The 25,391-nt window shown below is 45.5% G+C and overlaps 1 protein-coding gene across 4 annotated transcripts in view; it reads left to right on the forward strand.

Moving 5' to 3' along the window:
• The window catches only part of LOC144107008 (putative protein kinase C delta type homolog), a 387,210-nt gene that overhangs the window by 198,640 nt on the left and 163,179 nt on the right, over positions 1–25,391 (forward strand). For all 4 annotated transcript variants that reach the window (XM_077639983.1, XM_077639984.1, XM_077639982.1 and 1 more), the window contains one exon: positions 19,378–19,409. In XM_077639983.1, coding sequence (XP_077496109.1) covers positions 19,378–19,409 — 32 coding nt within the window. The remainder of the gene's footprint in view (positions 1–19,377; positions 19,410–25,391) is intronic.

Here is a 25,391-nt window from a genome sequence, read left to right on the forward strand (position 1 = left end):
TCCTTCCCCAATAACCAATTAATATTAATATTGCGGTGATTGCAGCGCTTAGTTAATCAGACAAAGCCGCCCGCTTTACACCGCACCTGTGCATCACCGCCAATGTCACAAGTGCCGCGTTTGCACGCATTGCAGGTGCGCTGCAGTTCCGCAGTTCAGTACAGCTGCCATAATTTGTGATATCACTGGGGGCTAAAGTAGGAAAACCACGCAGTGCAATTTGATTTCTCGGTAATAGCTTTAAAGCACTTCCAATTATTCTGCCGAAATACAAATAGGTAGAGAGAGGGGATTTTCATTTGCGCCTTACTTCGTGCTTGCATGCGTCAGTCACGGGTCCTCCTAGAAGTTGATATCATGGTGTGTCGCATTTAATCCCATAAAAATAGCATTCAGAAGTAACACTACTCGCCTATATCAACGAATAAATGTTGTGAAAGTTTTATTGCACCACAGCGTAATTTTTTTTCTGCTTAATAAACGCGCCTTTCAATTCATCACAAATTTGTTACCAAAAAAATCCGTTCATTATTTGACTAAACACGTTATTCATTCAGCGCCACCTACCTCATACCGCCCATGACCATCCGAGCGCAGAACCCCTTTCCCCCGATCTTCGTTAGCAAGACTGATAGGACTAGCAGTGGGTTTTGAAGCCGTTCGCTAGTACCCCCCCCCCCCTCCCCCCGTCCCAAAAATAGTCACCAGTTTCTCTCTGCACACAGCAGCACGAAGTGAGATTCTGTTTCCAAAGCAATGTGGTCCGAAGGGTTATTTACTGCTTGGACATCCCGAAGTTTCCATACACTTTTCCATACACAGCACTAAGGAATTAAAAGTAACCATATCAAATAAAAAAAATTCCGTGGGCGTGTATTTAATCTCATATTACAGCGCGGGATCGTCGCTTCGCCTAAAAGGCCATAAAGCGCTTGAAGGCACTCAGCTTCAGAAAACAAAAAGGTCACGCTATCATCTCGGGGCATCGTATTCCACGCTTCAAGGCCTCATTTAACGAACATAGAAAGGGGAAAAAAATGAAAAAAAATACGAAAGAACTCGCCTTTTCGAAGAACCTGTGTTGTGCCATAGCGTTTTATTAAGCAAGAAGTGCCCTTCGCTCGGGCCGCTCGGCTCTCTAGCATCCCCGGGTTATTGCTTTCCACGAAAAGTCACCCACTCGAGTTTTTTCGCTTTTCAACTCACCCACACAGGGTCTCAGGTTTCCGGCTTCTGCTGGGAACCTCATCCACTGCATTTCCTATGTTTTGTCTCGTGCTGTGTGTCACAGCAAATCACTTTTTCATGTAGATCGGTGCATCTACTTGATATTTTGTTTACATTTCTTTCGCCAGTTTTATTTTTTCGCGGTATGATTTTTTTATACCCGTAAATGTGCCCTTTCTTAACTTTAATCGTTTTCCAAGTATAAAGTGCCAAACAAACGGCATTTAGAGCTTCCTTTCCAGCCGTTAGCAGTTCGTCTGAATGTTATCCAGTCATGCCTTTTCAGTGTGTATTTCTGGGCTCTCGTGGGCATCCCTTGGGTTGTTTAAGTTCTCTTTCGTAGAAAGAATAGGTGAAGTGGCCGCATGGCGACAGGGGTGGCGGCGTTGTGATGTGTCCGCAATAATTATGAAGAAGGCGTTGAGAGATGTACCACGAAGAAACAAACCTATATTCTTGGCCATTGTTTTCAACCAAAACGGATGCTCGTAGCAGGACACTGGAACAATTCCCTTTGAAGATTATGCCTTTAAATGACTCTGTTTATGCTTAATCGTCTCAGGATGTTAGCCCCTTTCTAGAAAACTAATCTGCAGCTCATTTTGGAGCCAGTGACCTTCTGGTCGGTAATATATAAACTTAATGTTAACATATACCACTTGCAACATCTTTGCCAGGCAGGCCCACGAAAGATAAAGCGCTGCCGGGCGCCATGTAGTATTTGGGCAACCATATATTTGAGCTTAGGATCTTACCTAAGTACGGCGGCCGTTTCCCGTGTCATGATATGCATTTCACCCAGTATTTTTTGACATATCGAGGTGCTATTCCAAACATTTGACATATTGAGATAATTCCTTCACTAATACATGCAAATGGTTGCCGAGAACTACCGTGTTGCGAAACCAGCGGTAGTTGTAACGGGAGCCGTCACATTTGTCGGAGAACCTCCAAAAAGTAGTTCGTGCTGAACACTTGTTTCGTGAGCCCTTGCAAAAGCAAACAAATTCCAACGGCCTCTGTGAAACGGTTGGATGAATTGTGGACTGCACAGCGCAAGCGAATGTCCAGGATCAAATTTTCGTCGGGGGTCAATCCTAATGGGGGTCATCAAACAGGCGGACACCTCTCGAACTATGTCGGTGGGGGTGATGGCCTGGCCCTGTGTCCAAGCCGCGGTCCTGCAAGCGGCGATAAGAGCCCAGAGCGGCTCACGGGTCTCTTGGCCAGTAAGTGCCGATGGCGCGCCAAGAATTATTGACCCTCATTTCTCTCTGTCGTTACATTTATTCTTTTTTTTAATGACCGAGCTTTTTAGCAGCGTCTACAATTCTGGGCCGCACGCCGCTGGCTCGCCGGACAGCCGGGCAAACAGACGAGAGAACAGAAGCAGCGTTTTTTTTTCTTTGCGAATTGTCGTTTTCGATACGTTTTTCCTTTCTCCTCCTGCCTGTCCTCTGGGTCAACTCGTTGCGAAATTGAAGCGGCTCGATTTCACAAGCTCTTTTTCACCTCGCGAGATTAGTGTATCCAGTGTTAAGCCCATATTATCCCTGTTGGTTTTTAACTTTGCTCACTACGAAGCCTTATCTTGTCCAGCCTCCTTAAAGCGCTGTCGGCTATCTCGCTTTGGAGAAAGCTTCGTCCTAGTGCGCAAAATAATCAACTTCCATGGCACGTGAAACAAAGCAAACGCAAAAGTGGAGAGGGGAAATGTCCATAGTTTAAGGCAGGGCTGTAACGGTGAGAGTTATGGTGCGCGGGACCGAGGGCAAATCATGAACACGCGCGGTCATTCGCCAAAGGGGCTTTGCCCCTACTATGTCGAGTGGCGCCTTTATTACGCAATATTCTTTCGTTCTTCCGTTAGTCAAGTCGTCTGTACGAACACCCTTTTTTTCCTTGGCTTTCCATCATTTTAATTTACCTCTCTTCTCTACTCGACTGTCGCACCACACTGGCCTCTACCATAGCCAGGCGCCAATGTCTGAATATTTGTCTCGTGCAGTTCTTTTTTTGTGCGTGAGCATTAGAGAGGACATGTCGCTGCCAAAGTGAAGCCGTAGAAGTAAATCCCTCCTGTAAGCAAACTGACCGCCGCGGCAGGAGGCAGTTAAATACACGATTGGTCGCGTGGTGTTGCTCGGGAATATCAACCTGGGTCTCGCAAGCCCCACCGATGGCAGCACCTGCCATCGCAGGGGAATGATGCAGCGCTTAACCACTGCACCACTGAGCCAGAAAGGGTATGAGGACTGCCAGGAATCTATGAATGTATAGCAGATAATCATTGATGCCGCGGAGTTAAATGAAGATAACGGGAACAAAGACGCCAAGTACGAAAACATGATGATTATGAAGAGAGAGAAGAGAGGAATTTTAATGAAAGAAAGGCGGAGAGGTCGGCCGGTGGTAACAGGGCCCTGGCCTGCTACTCCACACAGGGGAAAGGGAAGAGGAGGAAAAGGAAAGTGTGAATGAAGGCTGATGATGGCATAATACAATGAGTTTCACGGGTGATGTCTATGCACACGCACACACACACACACACACAACACTGGCTGGCGCTCGCATCGCGGTTACTGAACACACATAAAACTCAAAACTGGTGTCTGCAACACAACACCGACACATGTCATTAACCATGTAGGTTGTGCACAGGCGGTCACAAACGAGTATCCAGGCCTGTTTCACACAAAAAGTTGAGCAGGGCTTTTGTCACACGCCACCAATCAGAACGTCTCGTCCTTGCGCCCAATGAATTTTTATGGCGCAAGGGCACCTACGGCCAAAGAGTGCCATGACACAAGGTATTTTTCATTTCTCAAGGTGGGGTCAAAGACCCATTTCCCAAGCATTTCACCCTAAATAAGCCGAGCACCAGACATGGGGGAAGCTTGTACCCATTGTATAACCGGTGGGTACACTTCGGCACTGGGGATCGAACACCCAAGAACGAAAACAGAAGAAATTAAAAATAAATTGGTATGTGGTCGATGAGGGTAGTTCGCCACGGTGACAGCTCAAGCATTTTCGCCGTGTCGCACAAGCGAGCGCCATTTGGTTTATTTTTCAATAAATCAATTAATGTATGAAGAACAGTAATACCAATGAAGGCACCGAGTGTCAGCTTGTTACTCAGAGACAGCTGGCAAGTGGCGGCGTTTCGGGACGCTTGCAATCGGCTACTAACACATTCCTTAAGCCTGATGCGGACCTGTCAATGTTACCATAGCACTAACATCAAGCGACGTAGCCAAGAGCTGCAGCTCTAGTGGTGACATAGGTGAAGCGGTCTTCGTCCGTTAAAGAGATAAGTGTATCTGCGTGGCATATCTTGCTTTACTGCAGAATGCACAAGTTGTGCCACCAACGCGTTGATAACGAAGTGACCCATGTCTACTTTTAGTCATGGACAGCCACACGTGACCACAGCAGTTAGCATGCAGCCTGACTTAACTTTACTCAAGATATCCTCACAGCCCATGTTCTGTCGATTAACGTAGAAAATGTCTGCGAAACCTGAAGACATGAAATGTACAACTGGGCGAAATCGTTTGCCCTGCGTTCCATGAAGGTCTGAGATCTAGGTGGCACGCTGCAGCAAAACTACGTTCTAAAGAACTCTAGTTTGGGCTAGTTGGTTCATGATTCACAGAGAAAACGATGCGAAATGCGGAGACAAAAGAGAAACAAACACGACAGGACCCGTATTTCGCGCCGTTTTCTTTGTGAATTCTAAATTCTAAGAGGACGCTGGCCTTAAATGGCAGTGGTAGACGCTATATTTTGTCCATATGCGTAACAATCACCGGCACAATAAATGTCAAGAGAATCCTGTTTGCCCTTACCGTCACCATATGGCGACCATCGTAATAATTGCGGCCCCCAGGTGCATAAAGGCGTGACGGGATTACGGCGCAGCTAATGTGTACGTGTCACTCTGAAAGTTTGTTTTTGCTCAAATGAACAAAAACCCGTAACTGTTTAACTCTTTCTCGCATGTCATTTCAAAAGGCATCCGCGTCTGCATGATTCAAATAATAATGGCTTTTACCCTCGCCACCACTGCCAATCAATGCTTCCTATTAGAAGATGGTCGTTAGGCACCACTTATAGTAGTATTACATAAGGGACGGGGACGAAATATGACACAGTTTAGACCTAGAGACTACCGTGAACAAAATAAACTAGTCAATGGTTTTGAAACATTGCAATTCTTGCAAGAGAATCGTGAAAAAAAAAATTTGGCTTGATAGCATCTGCTAACGGTAGGGTTACATGCGTAGGGCAATCCGTACACGTGGAACGTTTTAAGCACTTCGCATGTGCAAAGGAAATAAGCTTGAAAAGCGGTGGTGTAAGATGAAGTGACGTTAAAACATTAAATGCTATCGTCGTCGCTGAAGCGTTAATGCATTTCACTTACCTTGGTGAGCAGTTATTGTGTCAGGCGTGTTGTTATTGGCAGGCAACGAATGTAGTGTACGGTTTGGGGATGGCGGACTACTAGTCAGTGTAACGATGCCACATGCAATGGTCACTTAACACCCAGCGGTACCATTTGGTGCGCCGTGAGCGCCCCAGCATCCAGTGGCGATCGCTTTTGGAGCTGACTTGCGGTATGTTTAAAGTAGAGTATCCGCAAACAGAAACGTGTTTTCTAAATTTGTATAGATCACGTGATGTCGGCTGCTTTTTATTGCGAAAACATGGCGCTATTCTGCCTTCAAAAGCAAAATGAGGGCGTGTTCACTGTAAGCTCAATCATCCCTGAGCCTGTCAATACGCCTGCTCAATACGTACGGTGAAAGCAAAAGGCATGGGCAAAATCCACAAGCTGTCTTTCTCATTAGCTTACGGGAGGAGTTTCCGCGTAATGATATTTTATGGTCAGCTACAACATGACATACGCAGCTGTAATTAACTTCAGTAGAGTTAGTTCTTGGGCTAGTTGGTATTGTTGATTGAAGTTCATAGTTCTTCAGCGCAACGGCACGTTTTTAGCCAAGGAAAAGAAGACAGAAGACAGAAAAGAAGACGCAGACGCAGCGCTGTGTTCGTCCCTGTTCGTCCTTCTTCTTTTCTGTCTTCTGTCTTCTTTTCCTTGGCTAAAAACGTGCCGCTGCGCTGAAGAACTATGAACTTCAATAGGCTGTAATTAAGGTCGCTTTTAATTGATCCGCGACACCCAACCGCTATAGCGGTCATGATACCCAACAATAAAACGCATAAGGTGCCTGCCAACAAACCGACATTACGAATATAAAAACACGCCACCGCGCTCCTCCTCACTCACAAAACCCTCTCGCAAGGGTTCCTGCTACTACGCTCTAGGTCGCAGGTTCCGGCACGGCCGTGTTCCGGTTGAGACTATATGCGAGAACGTTCGCGTTCACATTTCGATGCACCTCAAGAAACCTGAGCAGACGCTATAAATCCTGTGCCCGCGTACCCTGCCACCCCATACGCGTATCTCACGGATCAATCTGCTGAAAAAATTTACGGAAAGTTTTGTTGCAAGTTTGCAAACTTTCAGCAAAAGCTCACGGGACCGCGGGTATTGCTGAAAAAGCATATGAAGGTGTCGTCACTCAAGACAATCGCTTAAAATGTCTGCGGGAATTAGGAAACGTAGAGTCGGGAACAAAAGTATATGGACCACGCGTTCCTCAAACAATACCGATAGCTCTATTATTATCTGGCAGCTGGAGGCCACACTTGTGCAGATGAAAGGAAAACCTTGAGTTTCACTACCGCAAGTGTGACCTCCAGCAGCCGGCTAATAGCAGAGCTATCCGCTTCGTTGGAAGAACACGTGGTCCATAGACTTTTGTCCCCGACTGTACGCGTTCCATCCGCTGGAATCAATACTTAGCGACTGGGTTGAGGAGCCGGGCTAGACTGAATTTGTGACTGAGCGCAGGTATCCTGTAAACTTTGGTCCCCGACTGCACATTTCAGTTAGCTTAAACAGTATTTAGCTTAAACGATTGGAACTTCAGGCTGAGGGCCTGGCGCTCTTCCAAGGTCGTTCACGGCAGTGCATGCGTTGCGCAGCTTTCTTTCTCCCTTTCGCGCGGTCCAGTCAGAAACAGCCCCGAAACCAGAGTGAATACGGTCTCCGCTTGACACAGCCTGGGCTGCTCAATCACCAAAGTCCGTCCTGTTCGAACAAAACGAACGCCATGCCCAGGCTCAGTTAAGTACGCGAGCGCTCCGTAATGAGGCTGGAAACGAGGCTTTTACCCAATCCGTATCTTTCTTCCCTTCTTTCTCGGGCTCTGAACAGGGCGAAGTGCCGCCGTTCCGGTGGAAAAACGTCCCGCTCGATCTAATTAATGGGTGTGCCGGCTTGTTTTCCGTGCCCGCTCACAAGTGCCATTCGTCGCTACTGCGAACCCCGGCCTCGTGCAGTGTACCTGTCTCTGCTAAAACATGAACGAAGAAACTAGAAAAAAAAACCGAAGCAGAGATTCAATTACTGCATTCTCTGTTCGCGAAAACGTTGCAGTCTTGTGCAAGATACGACTCGTGTCAGTTGGAAGGGGCGAAGTTGTATTCGTGTTTTCAGTTCCATGCAAGACTTTGCCGTGAGTGTCCTGGTTCGCGGTGTCTGTACAAGCGACATGGCATCGTGAACAGGGCCGGTATATTCTAACGCTTCTATATCGATTGTATTCTACTTTTCTTCGTAACGTTCCTTGGCATTATCTCAGACCCTTCTCTGGCGGTGGCGTGGCATCGCTTAAGCCAATCAGGAAGAGTGAAAAAAAAAATGGGACCGAATTAAAAACTAGACAGTGAGACAGGTACCAGTATGGAGTGTAAGATAGGGAACAAATACTAGATAACTATGTCCTCTTCGAAATCAAGAAGAATAAATATCCTCAAGCAGGCCATTTATTGCGAAGGCAAGATAACCGTTGGTCGCTTAGAGTAAAAGAGTGGATTGGAAGAGAAGACATACGTGGACGGGGCTGAGAAAGAGTCAGGTGAGCATATATGATAAGGAGTTTTCAGTGATAAGGTGGCCGCAGCTGGTTCAGGGCCAGGTTAATTTGAGGCATTATGGGATGGGCCTTTGTCCTGCAGTAGATATAATTAGGCTATTGATGGTGTTGGTGATGATGAGCATACCGACTCATATTTGGCCAGCATTTGTATTATCTCTTCTTATTGAATGTAACCGGGTTTCCTCACTTCTATCAATAAAGCCACTTCTCGCTCTAAGTGTTTGACTTCTGGTAGTAAAGCTGCGTGATGATAAGAATAAACTGCGTGAAGACATATAAAGACAAGAAATCAGCGAGCACTTTTACCCTGAATATCGGTGAGCCAACTATCCCACCAGAATGTCCTACTGTTGTACTTCATTACACTTTTCCGTTTTCTTTCTCTGTGATGAAAAGTTCTTTGCCCGAATGTTTTAATGCGAAACACTGTTCGACCTCATTCTGAGAAGGAAAGTGCTGGCAAACAACGGACGAGGAGGACACAGAACTGCGTTGAACTAACAACTTTATTTCAGAATGCAGCCGATCCGCACTTTATATACAGTCAGAAAAAGGAAGGAGTGATAACCACGCGCAAAGACCATCAAAGACCATCAAAGCTCAAACAAGGCAATAACCAAGATATATGCCATCATTTCTTTACCGTGACCCACAAAAAAGTAACGCATCCGGAAAAAGTGAGAGAGGGGGTGGGAAGGGACAGATGGGGGACAAAAACCGAAAAAAAAGGGAGCGCAATAAAACGCATCTAAAACGATGTCGATGAAAGCCATCAACCAACACGGCTAAAAGAGTGACAATTAATGAGCAAAGTGATAACAACAACAACGTAGCGGAAGCCGTGCTGGAAAGTCAAGGAACAACGTGGCTAAAAAGTAACAGAAATAGAAAGCGCTGGAAACGATTAAACTTGAAAGAAACAGGAAAGCGTGTGAAATAAGTCAACAGTATACAATGCCTGTAATGTTGCAATGTCGTACTGACTGAGGGCGGGCAGAAGAAATTAGAATGGGAGGCGCTGCGTTTCTTGACGAAAATTTTGCACAGCAGAGCGCACACTCCGGCCGCTTCATCCAAGCAAAGAAGCGTCAATGGAAAGAACAACCGCGGAAGACACAGGCAAGCCCCATTGATGAAATGGAATTTGCAAAAGACGCTTCCTCAAATGAGAGAAGCGGCGGCAGAACAGCAGGAAGTGATCTATTGTCTCAGGTTTTGCCTTTTTTTTTCTTTTTCGTCTTTGTTTCTTTTTCAGGTGTTGTCGGCAGCATATGTAGTGTAACAAGTTTAATGCCTACAGCAGCTTCCATTTCCGCATGCGTGGTAGCGCTTCTTCACACTCGGAAAAACCCAGCTACACTGCTCGTAGAAGTGGAGAGAAAAAAAATCAATCATTTATATGTGCCATCTTTTGATAGAATAACAACAACAACAACATGTGTGCTAGCTAGCCTTTCGGTTCGGATGTTTTTCTTCCCTAAACGACGCAGTAGCAGAGACACGTCGTGCCTTCGCGCACGGCTTCCTTGACCTATGCCACTCGCATTTCGCTGCAGGGCAATTTGGAGAGCTTGTTGAAGGAATAGTTACGAGCACCAGGCAGGCACGAAGACTAAATTGCCTTACCTTAATCACGAAACTCACAAGACGCACAAGTTCTTGGCAGTCTGTACAGTAACTAGGACCAAAATTAACGCTTTGCCGACTTTATGCGGATCGCTGTAATGGGGCGCAAGGAATTACGTTAGCGCCCATTCGCTTCTAGTCTCGTTACGCCCGAAGCGCGCACGTTTACGTTAGGCTACCTTTTTTGTTACCTCATGCCTTGCGCAAAAATAAAAATATTGCGTTAGGCTCGCGCTTCTTTGTGTGGTGTTCCTACACGGCACTGCATGCATTAATCTAAGCAGCGTTTTTTTTTTTTTCTGGTGGAGAGTGGGGGGGGGGGGGGGGGTGGACTGCAGCAAATGAGCAGCTCCCACTTAATGGAGGACAGCGTGAGAAGCGAACGTTGCTATCTTGCACTTTCCTTTACACCGTCCAACTTTTGGCCGCGATAAGGAGCAACTGGTTTCTGAAAATTTTCCTTCAGTTCATTTTAAATCTTTCTTGCGGAAGCAAGCAATTTTTCGTAGGCAGTTTATTAAGACAACGCTGTATGTTAGACAGCACTGACTGCGATGTAAATACCGCACCGTTTGAGACCAGATAAACTCAAGTAAAAGAGTTGCCCGCTTTAGTACATCCCCTGTGTTCATGTAGAAATGCAGCCTAGAATTGAAGGAGCAAGTTTAATGAGTCGCAACAAGCGTGCCCCCTGCACCCAGATTTTGACGGCGCTGTGATTTTCTTCAGGCAACGTCCATCGTAGTATGTAAAGCAGGATGGAATGAAATGTTTGATAAACACTGGGCATGTGCTCAGAAGCTTTTCAGAAATACGATGACTTGGGTATATTCACAGAGCAATGTGCTTGAACGTCATGCTGTTTTCTACTGCACTGCAACCGGAACAAAGCATAAAGCACAAAAACACTGCTTCGCTGACTATGACCCTTTCTCTTAGCGGATCGGCCACCGGTAGCTAGCCACTAAAGCGACATGTGGCTGAGGACGAGGCTCCGGTTTGAAATCCTGGCCACGGCAACCGCATATCGATAGGAGGAGGGTAGGCGAAAACTGCCCGGTCTGCTGTAGCAGGCCTGGTCACTCCAGTACCTCAACCGTGACAAAGCATAGTGCCGCAGATTTGAACTTACAAGAAATAAGTGGCGGTAAGAAATAATAAAAACGGCTGAACGTTGCCCGTGCTTATTTCGGTATTATTCCACTTTGTCGGCTCAGACTTCTTTGCACAAACAATTTATAAATTTAACCAGAGCATTTTATTAACGCGACCGCTGCTAACGAAAGCTGTAGTCACCAACTGACATCTTTCGCGCCGTGTAAACTCTTTCTTTTTGCGCTACAACTTTCAGCGTATACCCTACTGTGTAAATTTTCCACATGTGCGATTCGAAGAATCCCTAAAAATTCGCCGCTGTGTTTTTCTGACGGTGATTACTGCACAAGGCCGCCTGACTTGTGAAAAAAACTAGAACCTTTAAAACGCTTTTTCTTGCCCTGAAACTAACACCCTACAGATGCCGAAGAGCATGTAAAAAATAGACATCAAAACTGATGAACGAAAGACAAGTCTGCCAATGTCAAGAAGAGAAATTTGAGAACAAATTCTCAGCCGTCTCGTTCTTTTTCTGGAGCTTCTAAGTGGTAGCGATAGCTTTGGCACAGCTACACCGTGACAGCTTGCATTCATATAATAATAATAATAATAATTGGTTTTGGGGGAAAGGAAATGGCGCAGTATCTGTCTCATATATCGTTGAACACCTGAACCGCGCCGTAAGGTAAGGGATAAAGGAGGGAGTGAAAGAAGAAAGAAAGAAGTGCTGTAGTGGAGGGCTCCGGAATAATTTCGACCACCTGGGGAACTTTAACGTGCACTGACGTCGCACAGCACTCGGGCGCCTTAGCGTTTTTTCTCCATCGAAACGCAGCCACCGCGGTCCACTTGCATTGAAAATCTGGATTCCATGACGTCACGCACTCTCTAGCCAGCCTACGTAACCCTCTAACCTCTCAGTGGCAGACATGTTAGCACACAGTAGGACGCCGGCGACACCAACCTCCGTACCCAGAAAAAGTTTGCTGTGCAGCTGCAATCGAAAAAAAAAAGTAAACACGCTACGGGGTGTCATTGGCATTCGCATAGTACGCAAAGCGGAGCTAACTCTGCCGATGGAGCGTGCTTAGCGATAAAGTTTAAAGGAAAACCCACGGGCTGTGCTTCTAAGAAACGATTTGCTTATAAACGCCAGCACCAGATCGTGCTTGACATTTTTTGTCGTTATTTTGTTTCTGCGCGCTTTGTCCCACGAAAAAGGGCTCTGCGAAAAGTGATTTAACGCCCCGATGTAAGCCATCGACGCTACTCGCTCGACGAGGCAGCATTCGCGCGGAAAACAACTGCCGGAAAGTGACAGTGCAGAGAATCCTCTCACCCGAGACAAAAAAGCGCATAATTCGCGCAAGCATTATGCGCCTCCCGTATTGCATAGGAAATCGGGCAGCCACCCCGGACAGCTATAGCTTCGATTGCTGCCTCTACTCCGCGAACAGCGATTAGGGGAAGAGACAGAGGAGGCTTGGGAAAGCCGGCGGCGAGCTTGCATTTTCTTAGACGGGGCTACGCCCTCTTTGAAGTAGAGGTTAAAAAATAGAAACCAGCGTGACAGCTGCTGAGAAAAGGGGGTAGATTGAAGCTGAGAACAACAGAGAAACAATAAAACAAAATACGTGATTCCAGGAGTGGGCCACTTTGTATAGCTTCTCAAAGAAGAAAATACAAGCCAAAAAAGACGAACACACCAGGAGAGAACAACACAGGACAACGTCTGGACTAACAACTGAATTCTTTATCGAGTACAGACCTTCTTTAATATGCCATACCAACAGGCCCACCATTCTGCCCTGCTTCAGTACTTTGTATAGCGTGTTATTAAGTGTTCAATGAAAACAAATACTAACACACGATTCAAGAACGAAAGAAAGGTATTAATCGAGACGCAAAGAAAACATTGTAACACCTTCCGTTAAAATCTCTGACCCGTCAAAGCCGAAACAATTGACAAGTAAAAAAGAATTTATGAGATCAGCTCTGCGCAAGAGATGACGTGAGCCAAGACAATACCGACTTATACGGATCATCTGTACAGGGCGTTACCGTAAGCCAAACAAATGTTACCACCCTCCGGCTAGCGTGAGCCGGGGATAAATCGTCCTAGGCTTACCAGGAAATAGGCTGGAAGATCTCAGTAGATGGCTGCTTCTTCGTGCTGCCAGATGTGAGCCCCTCGCAGATGTCAGCGCTCTCGTCGCCCCTAGAACCACGCAGGACCGGAGGGAAGATGAAGCGCCAAGGTTCAACGCCGCTGTGATCCGAACTCTACGCTGGCAAGCTGCGGCAGGGGCCTTGTGTTCAATATAGTGATTCGAGGGCGTTGCGAGGGGCTTAGCGCAGCCGTAAATAGCCGTTCGGTCAGGACAAAAAAAAACAATCTTGATTTCATGCGGTGGCAGAATGATAGGCTTTACATCCGCTCGCACCACGGCCATTCGAACTTCCGTTCAACTATGGTGCCTCACCGTCACGTTATACGGCTGATCGCCAAAGTTTTTTTCGCGGGTTGGTTTCCCTTCTCGTGACTCTGCTTTCCTTTTCCAACGCGGCAATAGCTGCACTTTCTTGCAGAAACATTTCTGCATATCGCAAGTATTTTTGTGTCCCATTACCGACACTTTTAGTATATGCGAGGCCGAGAATGACCATAATAATAATAATAATTGGTTTTTAGGGAAAGGAAATGGCACAGTATCTGTCTCATATATCGTCGGACACCTTAACCGCGCCATAAAGGAAGGGATTAAAGGAGGGAGTGAAAGAAGAAAGGAAGAAAGAGGTGCCGTAGTGGAGGGCTCCGGAATAATTTCGACCACCTGGGGAACTTGAACGTGCACTGACATCGCACAGCACACGGGCGCCTTAGCGTTTTGCCTCCATAAAAACGCAGCCGCCGCGGTCGGGTTCGAACCCGGGAATGACCACCCGCTTGAGAATTCATGCGCTCGACTACTGATCGGAGTTCCCGGGTTCGAACCCGACCGCGGCGGCTGCGTTTTTATGGAGGAAAAACGCTAAGGCGCCCGTGTGCTGTGCGATGTCAGTGCACGTTAAAGATCCCCAGGTGGTCGAAATTATTCCGGAGCCCTCCACTACGGACCTATTCATTCCTATCTTCTTTCACTCCCTCCTTTATCCCTTCCCTTACGGCGCGGTTCAGGTGTCCAACGATATATGAGACAGATACTGCGCCATTGCCATTCCACCAAAAACCAAATATTATTATTATTGAGAATTCATTCAATTGAAGTACTTCTGGATCTAACTTTCAGGTAGCTGGACGACGCTGTTTTGGGTCTACCTCCGAATGCTTTCACGAGCGGATAAAAAGGAATTTCAGAGAGAGAGATAGAAAAGTTTTATTTAGAAATGATTAATTCGCAGGAGCCGGGTGGTCGGGGCTCGCTGGCTGCAGCCGACTTGCGGACTATCTCGATGATCCAGGCTTGCTGGTCCAGGTTGTCGCTAGTCGGTCTCCGCCATGCATGCCTCACCATAGTATTAGGTAATCAAGCCGCATGTGGTTTGTTCCTTAAGCGAACCGAACGAGTTAAAGCAACAAGTGCTACCTACCACCCAATAAGCGACTCAGTGGCTTAGGCAGTCTGAGTACGAGGTCGGCGGATCGAATCCCGGCCGCAGCGGCGTCATTTCAACGGCGACGTAATGCAAAGTCGCCCGTAAGCTGTGACATGCTAGTGCATGTTAAAAAACTCTCTGCTAATCAAAATTATTCTCGAAATTTTCGAAACTACATACGCACCTCGCAGCCCTTGTACAACTTCAGGAAACTGAACTGCGCGCACCACCACACTGTATTACCCAGCATGCATCATAATACACCATGCTGTACCATGCTGTACAATATCATGCTATACCGTAAAATGTTCCAAGGCCCACCCAAATGTCGTTCATGTCGTTGTATATCATGCTCTACTGATGTGTATGCGAGATAGGGCTTCACGCTAGAGGGCCTTACAAACGGCTGTTCGCTTCTAGGCGATTTGCTAGGACTCAGATTTTAGTGAAGATTGGCTGTTTTAATTTTGAAACTTTCTGTTACCCTTGATAATGCGAATTTATAGTTTTGTTTTTACTTGATGTCAATTCTTTTTAGCGTACATTGTTTTTTGTTATGTAAAAGTACTACATCGTTCTAGAACTTTCTTCCTTGCGATAATGCCCACGAGGCGACGCAGGCGTTCTATAAATAAATAAATAAATAAATACATAAATAAATAAATAAATAAATAAATAAACAAATAAATTTCTCCTCGCTTTGGTGTCCCTATAATTGGCAAAAAAGCCAAAATAAAATAAAAATAAAATAAAGTGATTGAATTCTTTTCGTAGCGCCATGAGCAAAGCTTATTATTCAAGGATATATTCAAAAGCTCTTTACTTTGGCGTTTTTTTATTAATTTAGGCGAGAACTTTTGACTCAAGCAATACAGCTCTGTGTAAAGACTACCGTTTAACTGAATCAATCCTATGATTGACGATATGGTGAGTCACTAAGCATCTCTTCATTCACCTGAGACACATGGAGCAGGCTAAATTAAAAGCTCCCGATCAGCCTCAATATTTCGCATGGAACCTTTCTGTTTTTAAGTTATTCATCGCTTTTAAATGGAGTGTCACCACTGGTTTTCGTTCCACTCTTGAGGCACCTGCTGCTATAAACTATAAATAAAAAATTATGTAGTGCACTAAAGACTGCTTACATTATTGGAATGCGAAAGCATTGCCCCATCGTGAACTCCGCTGCGAGGTTTGTTAAAGATTCCTTCCTTTCTAATGACACAGCTGCTTATTATTATGCGGTTGTAAGAAAACGCACAGAGTAGGTTCACCTTTATTTGCCAAGAAATAATGTCGTTTCGTTGCCTATCGGTTGCTTGCTCGTCTCGCCATCTTCAAGGTCTTCGTCCAATTCTCCAATACTTATGAAGAAATTTTATTTTTTTCTTCTTTGCTATAGACGTCACTATCTTATGGTCTACTGCTGACGTCATGCGGGCTCATGGCGAGGTCACTAAAACATTTCCTGCCATGGGCACCGACGGGCGGCGGACAAAGGCCTTTGCGCTAATCGGACGTATAATACTTTCGCAATACATCTGCCGTAAAGATGAACGCGCAAACAAAGAAATACAAAGCAGATGCTTGATCTGTTATTCTTTGCCCTGTACGCCATGTTTTCTACAGTTTTTAAGCCATGCAGAAGCGCCTACTCTCCCAACACCTACTCTCGCAACAGCGCCATGCAACAGCGCCTACTCTCTTGGAAGTGCTAAGCTGCTTCCCTTCTTATATGAACATTGGCGTCTAAAACCGACTTAAACAGACGTCCACCGTGTGCATGTGTACGCTGGTGTGCTTAAAATTAAGAGTTTGTATCGCTTCTCGCAAATATACGCTCGCTGAACTCAAATCAATACAACCTAAAATAAAAGACATCCAACGCACGCTCCGTCCTCACATTTTACAGCCACCAGTCCACCGTGAAATGCTCTGCCCTAACTTAATGCTACCCAAGAGGGAGCGTACAGTTACACAGACGTTCGAAGGCAGTGCAGAGAAGAGAGCCACCTTTTTCCTAGGTTCACTCCCTCCTTTATCCCTTCCCTTAGGGCGCGGTTCAGGTGTCCAACGATATATGAGACAGATACTGCGCCATTTCCTTTCCACCAAAAACCAATTATTATTATTATTATTTTCCTAGGCTTATCAAGAAGCCGAAGATTGCGAAACAGAAAAAAAAGAACAAGGAATTTTCACATTCTGTTGGAACAGTAGAGTTTTAAGCTCAACGTGCCCACTGCATAGCGCTGCCCACACTCGAGATGATTGCACCTTAAATTCGGGAGCACCTTAGCCTCTGAGAGCGTTCCTGGAGGTTTCAGCACGCCAGTCAAAAGGGGATCACAGGAGTAGAGTACCGAGCAGGGAAATAAATGGAAGTTGCGAGAAGGGTTGGGAGCAGTGTCACGTACGCCCTTGCACAAGAGATGTACTTATGCAACGTACTCACCAGTCGGAAACTGGCGCTACGTGTGCGTCGTAAGCGAACAATACCACAAGAGTTTCACGCAGCTTTACTATACTTGATGTGGGAGCAGCGCCCTTCCCGGACACAAAGCAAGACGTATCTACCGTAGAAAGAGCCCATAACAGCAATCGACTGAGCGACGCGGGCACGGCGACGGCTGCGCAAGGAAATACCGCCATTTTTGTGAAGCCTCAAGTACTATACTAAGGTCTACCATAACTTAGTTAGCAGAAAGAAAACCAGCGCAAAAGGACGGAGGAATAGAACAGGAACACAGGACGACACTGGACTATGTATCGACTGCTTTTATTTCAGTAACGGTCACATTTATACCCTCCAGTATCAAACCGTTGCGACCGTTACTGAAAGAAAAGCAGTCGATAGTCTAGCGTCGCCCGGTGTTCCTGTTCTATGTCTCCGTCCTTTAGCGCTGGTTTTCTTTCTGCAATCACGTACAGACTCGCCCAGCTCTCCACTCTACTTAGTTAGCAGTGGGCTTGATGTCTTCGTTCCGAGGCTCAGCCAGAGGCACGGCTGCAGGTGGCGCCATCTTCAGAACCGAACTTTAGGCAAATTACATATTAGGACTTTTACTGCGCTTAAAGAAAGTACCCAAACTCACGCGAGGATCGAGCGCGGCTGCGGCCGCTCAAGAATGCACGATCAAAACTGCACTAGCAGGGTTTGTGGTTTTCCTTCTGCTCAACCTTACCTCGATAGGAGTAGGCTCCTGAACACCACTTCTGTCGCAGCCTTGTCTTCTATATCTCAACCTGGCGCTGTGCCCCTAAGGCATTATGCGTTTGCCACGAGGCTTCGCCACTCAAGTTCTAACTCCTGGCTTCGCTTCACAGAAGCAGTGTAACAAACATGAACACGGCACGAATTCTCGCTGCTATCCCTGCTAAATGAAAACACCTCAGTAAGTCGCACATACCAGGCTACCATTTTCTTTTCTTCCTTCGTGTGAAATTTTGAAAGTGCTCGAATTCTCTTTGCCTGATTTGTTCAGGTTTGTTCGCAAGCTTACGTGAACGTAAACACTAGTACCTCTATAATAAGCAGGGTCTCATCTATTAGGTCTATTCCAAGGAGGCAGCCGTAGAATGTGGGAGCAGGAGAAAGCGGATCAAAAGGTTGCTTTCTCCTACTGCTTGCATAAGCACAATCAACGTTCTGAAACTTGTAACAGCTTTGAAACAGACGAGGCTGCTATGCTAACGAGGGAACTAGACACGCACTTTATCAAAGGGTTCCTGCTGGTCAAAGAATTCGCATTCCCTTGGCATTCTTTTTATTCGTACAAGTGAATCCACTGTTCGGACGCTTTTCAGAAGACATTGTGCCAGGACAAGTGTCGGTAGGAGCCAATAAATAACGCTACGTCTAATGGCGACTAAATATGATAAGCAACAAAGTCGTTGTCCTGCCTGACCGCAGATATTTATGGAAAATTAAGCAAGTAGGCCTTCGCAGATAACGATGTTGCCGAAGACAAGATGGCGGACTTTTCATTGAAAGAACTGTGGGGCTGCAGGAGAGGAGCTAAGGGTGTGTGAATGGAATGCATGAAGCGTACATAGGAAGAATCAAACGAAAAACTAGTATTTATTGCTTTGTTTCAGATGGGAATACATGGTCTGCCATCTTGACTGGGGCAGCAAATTTTGTGGGAAAGCGCACTTGCTGAATTCTGCGTGTCCTCTTTCTGTCCACGGCAAACGGAACTTTTTTTCTTTATTGTTCGCTTGCCAATGCACAGATATTGCCTGTGAGACAGTATTAAAGTAGGGCATAGGCCTCCTGACTGTGTCCTGATTCCGCAGGACTCAGCAGCAGTGATGTACCAACACAAGCAATTTGTACTGTATGCATTGAGTAGAAGGAAGTTTCCAAAAGCATTTAGAATAAGCGTTCGTAAAATAATTCTATGCGGAGCACAATTCGAAAATATGGATCACATGGAAGATAAAATGATGTTTACAAAATAAATATCATATATATATATATATATATATATATATATATATATATATATATATATATATATATATATATATATATATATATATATATATAAGCGTGACAAAAATGGAGACATGATATAAAACACAAAAAAGACAGACAAAGAAGAAAAATCAGGCTGTTAGAAAAATTAAGGCCTAAGACAAGCATGCTGTTTGCGAACAAATACAAGAGAGAATGCAACAACAAGAAGAAAAATGAGATCGGCTCATTTCGAATAGTTCAAACCAATGTGAAACTTTTCCTTTACAATTTTGTTTGCTTTTTACACCAGGGACAATTCTTTTGCTCTAACGCAGCTATTTTTCTCCTTTTCAGGGGCTTCGGCAAGCAGGGATACCAATGCATTTGTAAGTATTTAGCACATTCATTGTCTTTTCACCCTTTAAATTTTAATAATTCCCGTGCATCAAGAACGAAACTTTGTTGTACGCTGAAAGTTATATCTTCACGCGTACGTAAAGAAGAGAAACAGTCTTATGTTTAGAGTAAAAAGAATTCCTTCATGTCACTTGTAAATAAATACGTCATTCAGTGGAACTATAGAAAAGTGTGCTTCGTCGCGTACCTGATGCACCCAGCGCATCAGTAACTAAAATTAGGAAATATTTGATTCGGCAGTGCCATGTATTTCCCCTCGTGTAAGTGAACGCTATTTCCAAATTGTCACTAATCTGTCGGAAAGAAGTGCTTTAGCTGAGCGAGTAAGTACAGCGAGGCAATTTTTTTAAGCCAACTGCAAGCTTCATTTCGAATCAAATTACATAACCGAGCAATAAAATATAATAGTACGCCAGAAAAAAAAATGGCAAAACACTCAGGATTTCTCTACAGAGATCAAGCCTGCAGAATTCATATCGAGAAAAAACGCGACACTTGGCTGAGAAAATTCGCACGCAAACAATGAAGCTAGCGCGCTAGTAAACCTAAAATTCAATGCGAAAGCGTTTACATTCGTTCTCAGCGCACTGGAGACAAATGTTGTTTTCTATCCTGTTCTAGAGCGGAGCTTTTTTTTTTTCAGAAATCACAATAGTGAAATTCTTGGCCCCGACACGTACGCGATATATAGCGATGGAAAACACATGACGCGGTATTTTTGTGTCATCCACTGCGCGGTGCCGACTCTGCTAAGCGGCCGTATAGCGAGCCTGTTTGCGCTGGCGCGCAAGCGGTGTGATATAACACGCAGCGGCTCCACGGACGCCAAGAACGCGGTGTTTACGCGAGTCCGCAGTGGTAGCTTTGCAGCAGGCCGTTTCGTAAAGGTTCCAGAAAAAAAAAAGCTTTTTTTTTTCGTGGACAAAAACGCGGAAAGAGACAATAAAAACTACGGCACGCCGCCTGGGAAAACGGGGCCGCTGGTATGAAATGCTCGGGAGCCGAGAGAAAATTGTGCCAACAAGCGCAGTGGAGCACGAAAACGCTGCGAGCGACTCAATCTAACATTCTGCACCGGAGCAGAAGGAAGAGGACAGAGTGGGGGGAGGGAGGAAAAAATAGATTAGCCGCACTCTCCCTCTTGCCTTTCCTCCTCTCGCTTAATGCAGTTTGTTGAGTGGAGCCAAGAATTAGGCGAAACGAGGAGTAAATGAAAGCTAACAGTTGGTGAAAGAAAGGGGGGAGGGGGAGGGGGGGGACACACTCTTTGACATTGAAATATGAGCGCACATCTTACTCGAAGCGCATTTCAGCTCACTTGCTGCGCAAGAGTTTATTGTGTCGCTCATGCGACCGTTTCGATGCGAGAACAAATTGTGAACCGTTGGTGTGTATTAAATGGGGAGATTCCACTCCGCAGACGCTGTTTTGGAGCTCCCTAGAGTTTCGGAGTGGTGGGTAATATAGCTTCGCAATTTTCTCGCCGTTAGTGGCTGGAACTTTTCCCGACAGCATGGACTTTTGTTACGTTTGACTGAATTGAATTGTGGGCGACGTGTTGTAACTGTGTCGTGCTGTGTATTATATTATATAGCCACTCCTGATGTGCTTCTTGTAACTTATACGGGGAGGAGTATCTGGCACCGCTATTTGGAACCAGCATGTCCTTATATTCACATGCGCAGTAAAAATAAACATATCGTGGTGGGCGTCATACTCGTTTTGCATTGTCTCCGTTGATACGGTCCTTTTAAATTTCTCAGAAAAAAAATAATGAGCAAGAAAGAAAGTCAGATTAACCATTCAGCATGCTTCTCTGCACCGGTAAAGTACGACTTATATTGTCTTAATTAAACAAATAATTATTCTCTATCACCATCGGCGAAGTTCGAATAAAATTAATTTATTTGAAACAAATAGTTAGATTTTTGGCACTCAGGCTGTGCTCACCCTCTTAAATCATGAAACAAATCTCTGCACCCTTAAATGAACATGTTGATTAGAAGCAATTAGTAAAAACCCGAGAACGTGTGTGTGGCTAGAGCTCTCACGCCAAAAGGAGAATAAAGACATCCGTGGCAAGTCCATGTGGGAAAAACTGCAATAACTAGTATAGTACCGTCAATATGATTCAATTTTCCTTTTTTTTTTATTCGTAGCATTCAATATGTGATTAAAAAAGCGCCATGAAGGGACTCTTCATGCACCCACAAAGCAGACTGACCAATTTAAATGAGAGAACTTTCCTTCGGGAAACCGAAATAAATCAAAAACGGTCACCTTAAGTGCTGCCTATTCAGCGATGAAAGCATGGTCTTCATTCCCTGTAATCAACTTTCGAGCGCTACGTGCAATTAGAGGAAAAAGTGGATTGAGAAAATTGGACGCATTACGTACCGGCACGGCTTCAACTCGAATGTCACGCTTGTCGAGTCCCTCTATTGTGTATATTTAACAATTTAGCAGCGGGAGAAAGAAATGTAATCATCCTTTGGATGACTGAATTTTGGGTAAACGTATTAATATTGGAACCCGCAAAAGCTAAAGCTTGGCTCAACAATGCGCAGTGTTTGCATTATCTTGTTAATGCCCTCGATCCAAAGGCTTTCTCATGCGCCTACCGCTACTCAGCCAGAGCTGATTGTGTTTTTTTTTCTTTCTATATCAAGCAGTGCGAGAACTAAATATTCGTGGCTGCTGGAACAGACAGCCGCGTCTGTGCCTTGGGCTTTGGTAGCTATAAACTTAAAATATTTACAATGAGCCAACATCGGACCGGAGCAAAGTTTTGTTCGTCATATAAAAATCTTAAAACGACTTAAAACTCCGCCCTCAGGCAGCCCGGAAGAGGTACAACACATTCTTTTGTTTCCTCGCAAATTCAGGCGTAAATTCTGCGGAAGGAGACGCTTGAAAACACCTGCTGAAGGCGGGGCTGTTTTACGACCGACGTTAGGCTGTGCGTGGCCCCCGAAATATGTCTTTCTAAAAGCCGAACAAATAAGCGTGTTGAAGAAAGGACTTTTTGTTTTCAATTTTTTGCCTCTTTTTGTCTTACGAAGGCTCAGGATATTCTTTTTTTCGCTCGAAGCCGGGCAAGTCGCATAATCAATTATGGTACCTAGAACGGATAATAATGGGCAAGGTCAGGCCGTCTTTATCAAGAACTCGAAGCTGTAACCGTGTTAGTTCAATGCATTTAGAGGTAATCCTTGAGGTGACTGATCTGTTTACAGTAGAGCTTAATTATTAGCATCCACATCAGCGCAACAAGAGAACTAGAAAGCTGTGCAGTTATATAGCTGCGGGCTCTACAACTGTGCACGTGGTATCCCAGTGCATGCCAACGGTGGCAAGGAGCAAACTACACACAAGATAGCGCATCGCCAAGTGGAATGTGATCACTTCACAGCAGTAATTTTGTGGTGATGTACGCAATGAAAATTTAATCCGCACCAACGAGCTTTAAGGTTCAAAGCTCAGGTCCTCAGAAAGAGCCTTGGTAGTGTGTTCGGCCAAGTGAAACAGTTCCAGAGTTTTTATGACTCCCTCTGTACATATACAGTATAAACTGTGCGCATAGACTGCTCGTTTCGCCTGTATACAACGTTTCTTGTGCCGCTTATGATTGGAGAGGCACAAACCACAAGTCCATAGCCAGAGGAATATTACTTCATTTCAGCGGCTAGCTCTGCTGGGGGGAGGGGGAAAGGGGGAGAGAGAAAAGGAAGTAACGTTTACTCACGGTTCCCCTACCTATGGACCTTTGCAAAAAGGGCTCCCTGGGTGCTGCCATATTGTTCACTGGACTGTCCTGAGCACCTCGCGCTAGCACGGTGGAAGTGGCGGTGGAACCGGTTTCGGACAGCCCAGAGAGAAGGCGTTTCGACAACTCCCTTGCCCGATGCAAAGGTCTATACTGCTGAGTCACCATGGCCGATTCAGACCACATATGCTTCAGCGTGTTAGTGTCCTCAGATGAAAACATTTGTCATACCCATCAATTGTGGACAAAAGCATTTATGAACGGGAAAGAGTTTACGAACGCAATTTTTACATGTATTGTAAGATTTTACGATTACGATCAATATATCTACAAAGCTCCTGTCGGCAGGCTTGTATTTTTTGCTATTAACGTTCTTGCTATCGTCAAAACCGTTCCTCAGTGGTTTTCTAAAGCAGTCTTATCTGCTCGATTCGAGCGATGGAAAAACTTTAAAAGAAAGATTTTGTCCTCGGAAGAATGGACATTTACCTTCATTTCGATAACAGTGTGCTTACAACTTTCCAGTATTCAACATTTTTCTCCAAAAATAATGGACATGAAGGGGTGAAGCGTTAGAAAGAGTTTCGCTGCCTCTACGAGTTTTAATCCGAGACGGGAACATAACCGTAGGTGTTAATTTTGTTAACTTGGTAACCGTAACGACCTGTGCTATTTGTCAACGTTTTTATGACCTTTTTAATTAGAGCTTACTTTGGCTCTTAGTGCGCGGCTTATTCTATGACGCACTCTCGAAACTGCGGCACGCCGTTTCATCCGTGTTGATCTTGCTAAAATCAGGCAAGCAATGATTTCCCAGCCCTCACAGGCTGAACAGGACCAGCCCGCAGCTCACAGTAATTAAAATCAATTCGTTGGTCAAGGTACATCTGACACGTTTCTGGTAACACGGTCCTGGCATCACGGGGAAAGTAAAGCCCACGAACTTGAATACAACGTGCTTTTATAGGACGCTGCCGGTGGGCATGGTGGAAAGGAAGAAATGGGAAGCCTGCTGCTTTTGTTTACTTGAAACCATAAGAAGTAGCCGAAAGCCACTCGTTAAACTTCCTCGTCCGCTGTCATGACTATGTGCGAAAAGATTCACTACACTAATAGCACTCTTATAGCACTGAAGGCTGTCCTGTGCGCGGGAAGGTTGCCCGCGCCGGATTCTAAATGGCGCCGATCATCACGAACGCACGTAAGGACAGTTTCAATCGACGGTCGCGAAAACGGCTGAGTAATGTACCCCCTTTGCCATAAGTAACCGAGCAACAGGTTTTTGCTCCTCAATCTTATAACGGAGCATTTAAGGCACCCCTAAAGACCGAAAGGCGTGAGAACATGAGCACAAGGGTTCATCTTGCTTTACGCAGATTCGGGGCTTAAGAGCTGCCATAAGTGCTTCGCTACACGGCTAAGAAACAAACCAGCGATGTCCGGTTACTTTTGGCAAAGACTGCACGTCAACTTAGGAGTAGATTCATTGCAAGCCGCATAGGTGCAGCTGTGACCATCTCACATCGCACTTCAAGAACGCATCAGTGAGGTCGCGGATGAAGCTCGACGGCTTGTTTTTAAATAGGTGTCTGAGACGACTGAAACCGCGAGACTACATAAAGGAGATGCTTCTTGCCTGAACCAAACACGCGAAGCACGGAGGCACGACACATTGTTGGGTGCGAAGATTTGCAGTCTGAGAGAACTGAAATTTTGAAGCGAAAAGCTTCACAACGCTAGGTAAATCAATCGTCTCGTAGGCCGCATAAAGGCCTTAAACGACCCTCAGCCCAACTACGCTAGCCGTGTATGAATATATGTGGTACAGTTATCGGGTCGAACCCTTGACCCCTGACCTTGACTAGTGACCTTTACTTGACCTTTGACCTCTTACCTTGGGCATTGGGTGACCTTTGGGTTGACCATTCACCTCAAGAACATCCGATGGGGCGATGCGAAGCCACGTGATGACATCCGATGGGGATGTCGTAAGACCATGTGATACCATGTCATAGCCACGTGGTCGTGTGGGTATGTGGAGAATGGCTTTCGCGAGCATGTGGCGGAGCGTCCATGAACGAGCCTCAGACGCTTAGCAAGCGTGCTCTCTTTTCGCTGAATTTTAATGTCAGCCAAGTAAAGCCGCTGCCAGTTTTTGTTTAAGAAATCTGCAAACTTTGGAAAG

This window comes from Amblyomma americanum, chromosome 10, assembly GCF_052857255.1.
Source record: "Amblyomma americanum isolate KBUSLIRL-KWMA chromosome 10, ASM5285725v1, whole genome shotgun sequence".
Lineage (NCBI taxonomy): Eukaryota > Metazoa > Arthropoda > Arachnida > Ixodida > Ixodidae > Amblyomma > Amblyomma americanum.